This window comes from Penicillium roqueforti (assembly GCF_015533775.1).
Source record: "Penicillium roqueforti strain LCP96 04111 chromosome Unknown scaffold_07, whole genome shotgun sequence".
Lineage (NCBI taxonomy): Eukaryota > Fungi > Ascomycota > Eurotiomycetes > Eurotiales > Aspergillaceae > Penicillium > Penicillium roqueforti.
The window spans coordinates 194,988-207,617 of record NW_024067571.1 but is presented as its reverse complement, the minus strand read 5'-3'; the positions used below and the strand labels follow the sequence as shown (position 1 = coordinate 207,617).

At 49.3% G+C, this 12,630-nt stretch overlaps 5 protein-coding genes across 5 annotated transcripts; 3 read left to right on the top strand and 2 right to left on the bottom strand.

Moving 5' to 3' along the window:
* Positions 1-207: 207 nt before the first annotated feature.
* On the top strand, positions 208-3,177 carry LCP9604111_3899 (Hsp70 family protein; the record flags this gene model as incomplete). Its single annotated transcript, XM_039071537.1, has 1 exon — positions 208-3,177. One exon carries the CDS (start codon positions 208-210, stop codon positions 3,175-3,177), a length of 2,970 nt encoding a protein of 989 aa, XP_038929983.1.
* A 371-nt stretch (positions 3,178-3,548) lies between these two features.
* On the bottom strand, positions 3,549-3,848 carry LCP9604111_3898 (uncharacterized protein; the record flags this gene model as incomplete). Its single annotated transcript, XM_039071536.1, has 2 exons — positions 3,549-3,721; positions 3,785-3,848. 2 exons carry the CDS (start codon positions 3,846-3,848, stop codon positions 3,549-3,551), a joined length of 237 nt encoding a protein of 78 aa, XP_038929982.1.
* Positions 3,849-5,149: 1,301 nt separating this feature from the next.
* LCP9604111_3897 (pseudouridine synthase PUS7) lies at positions 5,150-7,392 on the top strand (the record flags this gene model as incomplete). Its single annotated transcript, XM_039071535.1, has 2 exons — positions 5,150-5,355; positions 5,406-7,392. 2 exons carry the CDS (start codon positions 5,150-5,152, stop codon positions 7,390-7,392), a joined length of 2,193 nt encoding a protein of 730 aa, XP_038929981.1.
* A 258-nt stretch (positions 7,393-7,650) lies between these two features.
* Positions 7,651-8,874, bottom strand: LCP9604111_3896 (uncharacterized protein; the record flags this gene model as incomplete). The annotated part of the gene is made up of 1 exon (XM_039071534.1): positions 7,651-8,874. One exon carries the CDS (start codon positions 8,872-8,874, stop codon positions 7,651-7,653), a length of 1,224 nt encoding a protein of 407 aa, XP_038929980.1.
* Positions 8,875-11,616: 2,742 nt separating this feature from the next.
* LCP9604111_3895 (uncharacterized protein) lies at positions 11,617-12,621 on the top strand (the record flags this gene model as incomplete). The annotated part of the gene is made up of 1 exon (XM_039071533.1): positions 11,617-12,621. The coding sequence occupies one exon, from the start codon at positions 11,617-11,619 to the stop codon at positions 12,619-12,621; it is 1,005 nt and encodes a 334-aa protein (XP_038929979.1).
* Positions 12,622-12,630: the final 9 nt, after the last annotated feature.

Here is a 12,630-nt window from a genome sequence, read left to right as displayed (position 1 = left end):
ATCCCATAGCTCCCTCCGATCATCCATCTGGCGCAAAGCTAGCCCAAACCGCGACACACGATTCGGCAAACAGGCAGAGTGATTGAATATCTGTCAATTTGTCTATATACGTTCGGAAAAGGGTATGTTTTCCCTGTTAAAACCGCAAGAAACCCCTTCAATCGACGATTTGGCTGACTCCGGCAGCCCGGAGCCTACACATAGATAATGGCGTTCTTAAATCGCCGACAATTATCCAGCTCGCCAATGCTATCCCTCGTGGTCCTTCCATTTCTCGTATTCCTCCTTAGCTTCGCTGGGTCAGCTTCTGCCGCCGGATCGGCCGTCCTGGGCATCGACATCGGCACGGAATATTTCAAGGCTACTCTTGTGAAACCCGGCATTCCGCTTGAGATTGTCCTCACTAAAGATTCGAAGCGCAAGGAGTCCGCTGCTGTTGCTTTCAAGCCTACAAGAGAGAGCGATGCACCTTTCCCCGAACGGTTCTATGGTGGTGATGCGCTCGCCTTGGCAGCTCGGTACCCGGACGACATTTATATCAACCTGAAGACTCTGTTGGGCGTTCCATTCAACGATGGCGATGAGGAGGCAGTCAAGAATTATAGGAGCAGGTTCCCCGCGTTGAAATTGGAGGCCGCCCCCGATGGTCGCGGTTCTGTTGCTCTCCGCAGCAACCGGCTAGGAGAGGCACAGAAGAAAGACGCCTTCTTGGTCGAGGAGATTCTGGCAATGCAGTTGAAGCAGATCAAGGCCAATGCTGATACGTTGGCCGGAAAGGGATCTGATGTTCGGGATGTAGTCATTACCTACCCTGTGTTCTACACCGCGGAGGAGAAGCGCAGCCTCGAGTTGGCGGCTGAGCTGGCAGGTTTCAAAATCCAGGCTCTTATCAGTGATGGATTGGCTGTCGGTTTGAACTACGCCACCAGCCGTACTTTCCCCAGCGTTTCTGATGGCGAGAAGCCCGAATACCACATCGTGTATGACATGGGTGCTGGGTCTACGACTGCCAGTGTTTTGCGGTTCCAGAGCCGTAAGGTTAAGGATGTTGGCAAATTCAACAAGACTATCCAGGAAGTTCATGTTGTTGGAGCTGGTTGGGACAAGTCACTTGGAGGCGACTCCCTGAACGACCTTATTGTGAACGACATGGTCGCCCACTTGGTTGAGGATACGAAACTCAAGGATAAGGTTACACCAGCTGAAATTAAGGCGCATGGAAAGACTATGTCCAGACTCTGGAAGGATTCTGAGAAGCTTCGACAGGTTCTGAGCGCCAACACTGAGACTTCGACAAGCTTCGAGGGACTGTACGACGAGAACATCAACTTCAAGTACAAGCTGACCCGTGCCAACTTTGAGAAGATGGCTGCTGAGTATGTTGCCCGCATTGGAACCCCAGTGGAGAAGGCTTTGGCAGCGGCCGGCCTTGACTTGAGTGATATCGAATCTGTCGTGTTGCACGGTGGAGCCATTCGGACTCCGTTCGTCCAGAAGCAATTGGAAAGCCTCGCTGGCTCTTCTAAGAAAATCAGAACTAACGTCAACGCGGATGAAGCGGCTGTCTTTGGTGCCGCCTTCAAGGGAGCAGCTTTGAGCCCCAATTTCCGTGTTAAGGACATTCGCACCGGTGACGCCGCTACGTACCCCATCTCCTTGAAGTGGAACTCAGATGGCAAGCAAAGAAACCAGAAGCTGTTTACAGCCACTTCCCAGGTCGGTCCTGAGAAGCAAGTCACCGTGAAGAACCTGGAGGATTTCGAATTCAGCTTCGCTCAGCATGTTTCCCAGGATGAAGAACAGCCCATCCTCAGTGTCCAGACACAGAACCTTACTGCGTCGGTTGCCAGGCTCAAGGATAACTTTGGCTGCACCACCGCAAACATTACCACGAAGTTTACGATCCGTCTCAGCCCTGTGGACGGTCTTCCCGAAGTTATGGCTGGTACCGTTAGCTGCGAGGTGGAATCTGAGAAGAAGGGAATTGTCGAAGACGTCAAGGGCTTCTTCGGCCTTGGAAAGAAGGATGAGCAGGAGCCCCTCGGCGAAGATGGAGAGCCGCGTGAATCGATCACCCTTGAGCCCGAGACGGAATCATCCCCTGCATCCTCCGCCAGTTCCAAGACCACCACCACATCCACCAAGGACGCAAAGAAAGACGCAAAGGCTACCCCTCAGGTAAACATTGAAGTTATCCCGATCAGCTTGAAGTCTGTGACGCTTGGCACTCCGGCTCCATCAGCCGCAGAGCTCAGTCGCATCAAGGGCCGCCTCCTTGCCTTCGATGATTCGGACCGTGATCGCATCCTGCGCGAAGAGGCTCTTAATGAACTGGAATCTTTCATCTACCGCAGCCGAGATCTCGCCGAGAACGAGGAGTTCATCAATGCAGTCAAGCCAGATCAACTAGTTGTACTCTCCGAGAGAGTCTCCAAGGCCAGCGACTGGCTGTCCGATGAGAGCGACAACGCCAAGACTGCAGATTTCCAGTCGAGGCTCAAGGACCTTAAGGCCATCGTCAACCCTGCACTGAAGCGGATGAAGGAGAGCTCTTCTCGCCCAGCCCGCGTGCAGTTGCTCAAGGACATGCTCAAGAATGCCGAGTCCATGAAGGAATTGATCAAGAACCAGATCGACAACGACGAGCAGCTCTACTCCTCTTCCCTCTCAGCCTCAAGCGCCTCCTCCACCTCCACCGAGACCAGCTCATCGCCCCCAGCCCCAGCCGCTTCTGATGACCCTCTCGGTGATCTCGATGATCTCGATGAAGACCCATACTCCGGTTCTTCTTCTACCACATCTACTAAGAGTGCCGCTACGGCCAAACCCACAGGCCCCAAGTACTCCCTCTTCACTCCCGCTGACCTCACGGCCATCACCCAGGCCTACGAGTCCACCCAGCCCTGGCTCGAAACCCAGCTCAGTCTGCAAGAGGAACTTTCCGAGTCTGATGACCCAGCTTTGACCGTTTTGGAGGTTGACTCGCGGCTGCGCGAGTTTGAGCGCATCCTTAACCGCATGTACGAAAGAATGACTGCAAACGCCGGTCAGCCGAAGAAGAGCAGCAGCAGTGGTAAGAAGGGATCTAAAGAAAAGAAGAAGCCCGATGCCGAGAAGAGCAAGGGCAAGGGCAAGGATCAGCCCAAGACTAAGGAGGATCCCAAAGATGAGCTGTAAAATAACCATTCCCTTGTCCGTTTTTGTTATGCATTGAACATTTGTTCCCCCTTTTTTTCACACTTGTCTCGTACAGAGCATTTTATTCTAACGCAACCCATGTATCATGCACACACCACATCCTGGAAGATAGAAAAAGAACCACAATGGAGTTTGGGCTGAGCGTTAGCAGTTTTATTATGTTTGGTCCTCTGTTTTCTTTTACCATACAGACTTCTACTTCACAGCCAACTGTACTCTAGAGACCACTACACATTCAGACATGCAAATCAAGTAGGGCTGAAGCTGTTATTGCCAGTCCTATCATCCTATTAGGAGACCACCTCAAGACTACACAATGCCAAGCGCATTAGTCCAGCCTCAAAAGGTTTTTAGATCCCATCTCCGGCACCGGCACCAAGACCACCACCGGCTCCAGAACCAGCGCCGAAGCCACCTCCAAAGCCACCACCGAGGCCTCCACCGATTGAACCGCCGCCACCGCCACCTCCGCCCACAGAGCCGCCGGAACCACCGCCGCCGCCAAGTCCGCTACCGCCAGGACCTATCATGGCCACTCAATCAGAAGTGATCGACTAAACACAACGCCGCATAGCTGATGACATACCGGTAGGGGCAGCAACAGCGGCTAGAGCCAAGCTGAAGAGCGCGATAAGGAAGTTAGACTTCATTGTTTTAGATTGAGCTAATATGCGATGACAGTCAATGATCCGCTCAATTGCGGTTTGTTATGAACGCGAGATAGTAATGAGGCTCACTGAATGATTTTGGATAGAAGGTTGATTCTTGTAGAATTGATATCGAGAACAGCGGGCGAATACCTTCATTTTATACCTCGATGTTCTGGTTCGGTTTCCTTCCAGAGCACAAGTCCGATCAGCCAACCTTCTCAGCTGTGGTCGGAGATTGAGTGATTTCTTCGGTTTGTTGCATGCGCAGCTGTCCGGGCGTCTTATTTAGAATTCGTGCTTTCCTGGTTCTGGCGCGTATTGCCTTTACCGGCTTCTTTGTGATTGGGATTGGATGTCTTATATTTGAGTGAAGCGAGTAGAGTATTAGGAGTCGCAACATACCTTCGAATACAATATACGCTTCGGCTCTTTAACTGGGGCATGTTTACTTCTGTCTTGCGCTCTGGTATCTATTCGACTTTCTAAGTATAGACCGCCTAGACCTCCATAAGAAATCATATATGCTTTCAAATTCGTCTGGCTACTTTGAAAAACCTCGATTCGATCTGATGTAAGCTTATGCAGCATTTTGGCTTACGCATGACCATTATTGAGAATCTATAGAATATCGAATTAACTCTCACATTATACCTACGATCACATACCGGAGTCTATGAAACAATTAGCCTCTATTATAACGTTTTCACAGACTCGAATCATCATTGTGGGTAGCTTACCAAATTTCTCATCCACTATAAACCTCATAACGATGGTCTCAGACTGAAATTGAGGCAATATACCTGTGCGTAATGATTGTCGTCGCAATGGTCTAGTTGGGGATAGTAGTTGCATCGGGAGTGTCCATGTGCGATCATTTTATAATAGCTCGCGACAATGGGCTCTAGCCTTCAAAAGCTTCTAGATTTGGCACTTAAAGTCCTTTCTGTGTATTGATGATAAATTGTTACACCACTGTTGTAACACATTAATTCCATTTGAGGCATTGAAGGTATCGGGAGTATCTTAGTCTGTATTATGACAACTATGGTTATGATCGAATACAGTATAGAGCTAGTAGAAATTACATGGTGAGGCAGCTCTGAATGAATCTATGATTATTGAAAGAGTCAAACGTTCAATGAGGTAAATGTAGAAGTGAAGTATGAAGTTCCCATCCCAATGCGGTAAGTAGGGCTGACCCACACTTGGCCCTTCCACGCTAATCCAAATCGGTAAAGAAAAAGTTCCTGAAGCTCAACCTTCTCCATCTAACCCCACTCATTACGAACGATTAACACAATATGGAGAAGCCAGATATTGTGGAATCCCCGCGCAAGCGACAGAAGACTGAGGATGTAGGGTCAACTGAGGTCGCCATCGCTGTCAATGGCGCAACTGACACTCCAAGCACCGCAGTCTCAGATGCGCAGGCTCTGAAGGAAGTCGAGGTCGGTATCACGGAGTTTGTGAGCAACACTGAGGGATTCTCGGGTATCCTGAAGAAGAGGTGAGCTATTATTTACTCCACTTGAGAATTGCGCTAATAATCATGCGCAGATACACAGATTTTATGGTCAATGAGATCATGACCACCGGCGAAGTTGTCCACCTTCGAAGCATCCATACGATCACCGAGCCCGACAACTCTGTAAATACTGTTACAGAGCGTACGCCTGCGTCGACAGTCCCAGAGGTGCAAGCCCAGGCTGCAGAACAAACCCCAGCCAAGGAAGCGGAAACACCAGCTCAGATCAAAGTCTCGGAGGAGGACCACACTCTTCTGGAGGAATACTTTGGCGCTCAAAATGCTGCCGAAATAATTGCGCTCCATAAATTCGCCATGGCTAAGCCAAAAGGTCGACCTAGTGAATTCGGCAGTGTCACCTTTGCCGTGTCTGACCGGGACCTTCGCACCAAGATCCACCAGGCCATCCGTCGCATTTTCAATTCCCAGCTAGAATCTACTACCGATGCAGATGGAAATATGTCAATCACTGCGGCAAATAACCGTTTCCAACGCGGTGCGACCGCAGGACGCGCCAACGCCCGGGTCCAGGGCCAGCGGACAAACTGGGAAGAACTCGGCGGGCCATATCTGCATTTCACGATCTACAAGGAGAACAAGGACACAATGGAAGTCATCAATTACATCGCTCGCTCATTGAGGATGAATGCTAAGGCTCTCCAATTTGCTGGAACCAAGGATAGGCGGGGTGTGACCGTGCAGCGTGCCTGTGCTGTGCGCGTTCGCCTCGCCCGGCTTGTAGAAGTGAACTCGGAACTTCGCAATGCTCGTATTGGAGACTTTCAGTACCGCAAGCATGGCCTGGACCTTGGAGATTTGCAGGGAAATGAGTTCGTGATTACTCTGCGCGACGTTGAAATTCCCGGCGTGAGCATGAGCGATCCTCAGGCTGCGATCGCCAAGGCATCCGAGGTCGTCGGTACTTCTTTGAAGAATCTCTACCAGCGAGGATACTTCAACTACTACGGTCTCCAGCGATTTGGAACCTTCGCAACCCGAACGGATACAGTCGGTGTCAAAATGCTCCAGGGAGATTTCAAGGGCGCATGCGATGCTATTCTGCAGTATGCCCCTGCATCTCTTCAGGCGGCAATGGAGGGAAATATGTCTACTGCTAACATCAGCAATGATGACAAAGATCGTGCCATGGCCATTAATATCTTCCAGACCGGCGGTAGCGTCGCCGACGCTCTGCTAAAGATGCCGCGCAAGTTCTCCGCTGAAAACAGTCTCATCCGCCACCTCGGAAGGAGCAGCAAGGATTATTTGGGTGCGTTGCAGAGTATCCCCCGGACCTTGCGATTGATGTATGTACACGCATACCAGTCGCTTGTCTGGAACTTCGCTGCAAGTGAGCGATGGCGCCTTTACGGGGACCGGGTGGTGGAAGGCGATCTGGTCATTATCCAAGAGCACCGCGACAAAGAGTCTGCCTCTGCTGTCGAGGCTGCCGAGACTGTCGATGCTGACGGTGAAATTATCGTTGTTCCTCAGGGCGAGAACAGTGCCGTTGCGGCCGAGGACATGTTCATGCGAGCCCGTGCCCTGTCGGCCGAAGAGGCAGCCAGTGGCAAATATACCATCTTTGACCTGGTGCTTCCCCAGCCTGGATATGACATTATCTACCCCGAAAACGAAATGAAGGAATTCTACCGTCGCTTCATGGAAAGCGAGCAGGGTGGTGGCCTTGATCCGTCCAATATGCGCCGCAAGTGGAAGGATATCAGCCTTAGCGGCGGCTACCGCAAGATTTTCAGCCGCATGTTGGGAGCCAACTACTCTTTCGATATTAAACTTTATTCCAAGGACGATGAGCAGTTTGTCAAGACGGATTTGCAAAATCTGCAACCTGCAAATGAGAATACCGATACCGCTATGGCCGATGAGACTGCAGCTGATAAGTTGGCCGTTGTGTTGAAATTCCAGTTGGGATCAAGCCAGTACGCCACCATGGCTCTTCGGGAATTGACGCACGGAAAGGCCACAGCCCACAAGGCTGAATTCGGTGGTGCAAGATAATCGGAATAAGAATAGACACCAACAGTTCATTTCCACACTGCACATGGCCTCGAAATGCCCAATACCATGACAACTACGATGGTTAGGATGGTTAGGATACCATTCCAGTCCTATTCAAATACGTAGTCTGAAATACACAACTTGTACCTTACAATGAAAACTTCGGACTCACAAACTCCAAGGACCAAAAGAGACCCACGTAAAAGAAGCTCTAGACCAAGCTTAGCTTCGTTATATCATATCATCTTACCGGCACCTTCAAGTTCCCCGAAACCGCCTCTCCTGCTCACCTATCGGCGACACCTCATCAAAAGACGAGACCACAGAAACTTCATCAAAGTCCCTCTCCCTCCTCCGCCCATCCAAATCCGACACATCAGAAACAGCTCCATCGTCATCATCATCCGAACCGCCAATACCAATGCCAATACCAACCTCATCATCCGAAAAGTCCTCAAACGGCATCCTAGCCAACCGCGACGGCCCCCTCGACGATACAACAGGCGCAACCCGAGCTCTAAGGTCCTGCTCCGTAGCACTTCGCCTCTGCGCCATCGAAACAGCCACCGCAACCCCAAGCTCCGCCTCAGAATCACCAGGTCCATGGGCCGTCGGCATGCGGCGCACGGAGCTTGAGTCAGGACTGGGACCGAGACTGGGCGTCCGGCCCCGACTTTCCGTCGAGGGCGAAATGCTGATAATCGGGATCCGGGGAAGAGGCAGAGGCATTGACGTGGCCGCTGAGGACATAGCTGGGTTCGAGAGTGAACGTCTTGCTTCTGGTGTCGAGGATTTCGGTGATATCATTAGCTCTTGTGTGGATACTGCACTTCGATGGCCTGCTGCTATGTCGTAGGGTGGTGGCAAGGCGTTGCGTTCCTTTTCCCGGCGCCGTCGCCGGGAGAGGAAGAATAGCAGCGCTAGGATTAGAGCTAGGCCGATTACTGAGACTGGGACTGCTATGGCGATTTTCGTTGTTTTTGATGGGCCACCGGAAAAAGTGGTTGAGTCGCTGTTTACTGCGGTTGTTTCTGAGGCTGTGGCTGTGGCTGAGGCTGAGATTGTGGTTGTTGTTGTGGTGGATGTGAGAGAGGATGGGAATGTACTTGACGGTGTGGTCGATGTTGATGGTGATGGTGATGAAGTATATGATGTTGCATCCAGTACGCTGGTCGGACTGGCTTCTGAACTGATATCATTGACAGTCGATGTCTCACTTGATGCTGGGTATGTGGTCAACTCGGTGACTGAGGGCCATGAAACTGTTCCAGGAAAGATACCTGTCACTGCTGGATCTGCCCAGCTTGACGCGTCTGCAAAATTCTTGTTTTTTGAGCCGGGTGCTGTCGTGAATACAACATCCTGGCCCGCTGATGCCACCGATGAGGGGGCATATTCCGATCTATAGGAATCCGAGGTATCTGCATCGTCCAGTCCAGTGCCCAACATTGCAAATGGCAAGAATCTCAAGAATCTTGCCATAGCAGGTATGGTGGGTTGAGGTTGGATTCTTCGGGGCACTTTTGTCTTATGTGAAGGCCCCAAAGCGAAGACAAAGAACTACCACAAAAGATAGTACAAAAGACACTGGCGCTAGAATTCTCCCATTCAATAACCGTTTTAGGTACCGTTTTACCTACCTCCCGGATATCTTTGTATAGAATAATATAATATGCCCAGATTCGAAAGAAGTCGGAAGGTAGCAAGAAATGCGAGATGCCAAAAAAGTCTTAGGAAGAGTAGAAGTGATATTCATAGATCATGCACAGCAGACCAGGTGGGGGTGGAAGCACTGCCCTCGGGAGAGACTCTAACAAAGAAGCGCTTCGACATGCATTAGACTTGTCAATGAAATCTCATATTACTCTGATCCCTTTGAACCAACATGTCCTCAAATTAAACGTCACATAATAATTTAAATAATTATCGAGATGTACAAATCATCGAAACCTCATTTTCCATGAGGCTTAGAGATGCTCAGTCTATTTTTACGACAGTTTGCGCTAATATGGGGCCACGTAGGATCAACCCTAACTAGGGAGTTCGTAAGTTGTCTAACGTTTTATGGGGCACTTTATTATTGGATCATTATGCTTTGACGCCAATGCTGACAGTAGTTCAATGAGCCAATAGTAAGTGTCCATCTTAACAAGGAGTAAGATGAGAGTACAGCCTCCATTTCTGCTTTCAGTGCCATAATGTACATAAAATGATACAAATGCGTGGGCTATAACTCAACTATCCGGCTTCGAATTATTCGCACTCATTTACCCCCTCGCTCTGTTGAATCCGCTCGGGCAAATCTGTCGTCTCGACACCCCTCGCACTTGCAACCTGCTAGATGATCTACTGTGACGGACTTCACCGGTCTGGCTGTACTTGACAGTTTGATAGCCCCCCGACGCGGAGATAAGCCTACAGGACACGTGCGAGGCGTGTCTCTGCTTCATCAATCCCCTCCGAGCGCTCCAGGGCTGGATGAGGGGGGTCGGGCGGTCAGGCGGGGGGAAGGGGGTGTGACAAGCCAGGTCTTGCAAAGAAGAGTGCATTTAATTCAGAATAACTGAGAAAGAAGAAGCAAGTTGCAAAGTGGGAGATAGCTGACCACTTTGTAAACAATGCAAACAAGTAAAGAAACAAACAAGCAAACGTTACGATCGTAACAAAGGTATTGTCAATCAGTAATCATGAATATAGATACTTGAAATAGTCATCTCGAGAGGCTTTTCGTAAAGTACTTTACCTAAGAGCCCAGGCACGAACCAGCTTGGCAGCCATATGCCAACAGAACAAGAATATCAGACGAAAAAATGCTTGATATATTCTATCTTTCCAGCTAGGTGCTAGAATGATCTGGTGGAGCAATCAAGCAAATAGGCAAACAGTACTCCGTAAGCGAGCAAGCAAACATGAAGCATGTAATAGCGATCCATGTGGATCGTGACACCTTTACTGAAACGAAGGAGGCTACAGGATAAAATCGAGAAGAAAAAAAAAGAGAGAGAAGTGACTTCGAAGTGAGGGGAGAGTGAGAGCAGGATCGATCAGAAAATCGAGATCAGTGTCAGGGAATTATTGTTGTATTGAATATAATATGTACTATCACAATCCCAATGTCCATCCTATTTATACCCTTCTGGCAGGGAAAGGAAATCATCTAGATCTGCTCCGTACTCCGTATATAATTCGTAGATATCAGGGTTGGGACCACAATACTAAAATTAGATCAATGAGGTGATAATTCGAAATCTGCGAATTCTACTAGCCTAAATGAGATATTATCATAGGACGCATGAAACTATAATGTCTTGATCCACATCCTTTCTGTTGCTCAACAACACAGGTATGAGATAACTATTACGATGTAATGAGTGATTGTATAGTTCTTCTGCCAGTCGCGGAAGTCGCGGAAGATAGCAGAGATTGGACACAGAGCAGTATAAAAATTATGTGCAAAGATTACTAGAATACTGTAAAGACCTTCACACCTTCAAACACTATCTTCTCCCTCTCTAAATACGAAGTATTCAATGTGGATATGATCTCCTGGAGCTCCGGGCCAACCGCTTGGCTTAGTCAGCAGTGGCAACTTCAGGTTCCAAGAAGTCCCCGCATTTGGAACGTTGGGGATATCCAAGAAGGGAATTCTGTTGTTCTTTTTCCTATCTCAGCTTCTCTCTTTGGCGATGGAGATGAAGGGGAATATTCGTACTGGCTCCGATGGGTCTCATTCCAGCCTGTCGCTCCCTCACCCCGGAGGATATCAGGCCACAGAAAAGCGCAGACTATTACTGATTTATATCCATGGCTTCATGGGATCAGAAGCGAGCTTTCATGACCTGCCGCTACATGTTCATGATTTGTTAACAGCCTCGTTGGATGAGTCACACGTGGTGTTTACCCGCATGTATCCGAGATACAAATCTCAAGGCGAGATACAAACAGCCGTGGATCAGTTTAGTGCCTGGTATGTGCCGACACAGAAAGCCCGTTCTTACTTGATTCTTAACTGGGTACACAGCTAATGGAGGCACTTGTAGGCTATCGCCACATGAGGCAGATGACCTTGATGTCATCTTGCTGGGACATAGTCTCGGTGGAATCCTAGCTGCAGACGTTGTCCTCTTACAGCAAGATGGGCACCCAAAGCATCGAATTTTAGGCTTAGTAGGATTTGATGTTCCCTTTTTGGGGATCCATCCTCGTGTAATAGCAACAGGAACCATGAGCTTAATACCCCAGAAAGATGCGGCAGATGAAGAGAAGCTTGCGCGAGAACAAGAGTCTCTGGGCTTGGAACCGGCCTTCAAATCCGCCCATTTCAGCCCCAACTTTGACCCACCATTCAAGAATGATGTGCGTCTGGTCGACCGTGGCTTTCTCAGTGGTGTTTTGCATTTTGTCAACAAAAACACCGATCATCTCTCACGATCTATCTTTGATCGAGTCGTATCACCCTTCAAATTCGCTGGTTGTGTCAATAATTACTCTGAACTTCGTCGGCGATACGGGCACTTGATGGAGCTAGAAGCTGAGTCCAGTCCTTGGAGAGTACGATTTGTCAATTATTATACCGCGAGCACTGGGCGCAAGCCACGACCACCCAAGCCAAAAGCCGAAAAGAAAGCCAAAAAGTCTAAAAAGGAAGACAAGGAGTCCGCAAGGGAGGGTGAAATTGCCATGGATGAATCTGCAACGAAAATACATTCGCACGAACACTCAGATACGCCAAGTGGCTCCGAACAAACCGATGTAACTACCGCCATGAGCAACATGGCAATCGACACCAAGCACTTGAAGTCCACCACTTCTCATTCTTCCCTGGCGATCGAGAAGGCCGACGATAACAACAGTACTCCGCTGGCGGATCACACAAGTACCGCAGCGTCTGCCTCAACCTCAACCGACCAGATAGAGAGCCAGTCTCTCTCAGAAAGCATTTCTCTCTCAACTGAAAATGGCTCTATCACAACAACGGGGTCCACAGACCCTAATAAACAACACCTCCGCAAGTTCATACTCTTACCGTCACATCATTGGAAGTACAACGATAACTCCCATTGGGTGCCGATATTAATGGAAGACATGGACGAAGTCATGGCACATCAGTCTATGTTTATTCCACGTGGTGCAAACTACGATCACCTCGTTGGAGATACCGTTGGGCTAATTGAGCAATGGATTGAGAACGATCTCAGTCGACGATATCTCCAAGAAAGTCTTGACTGAAGAATTTTG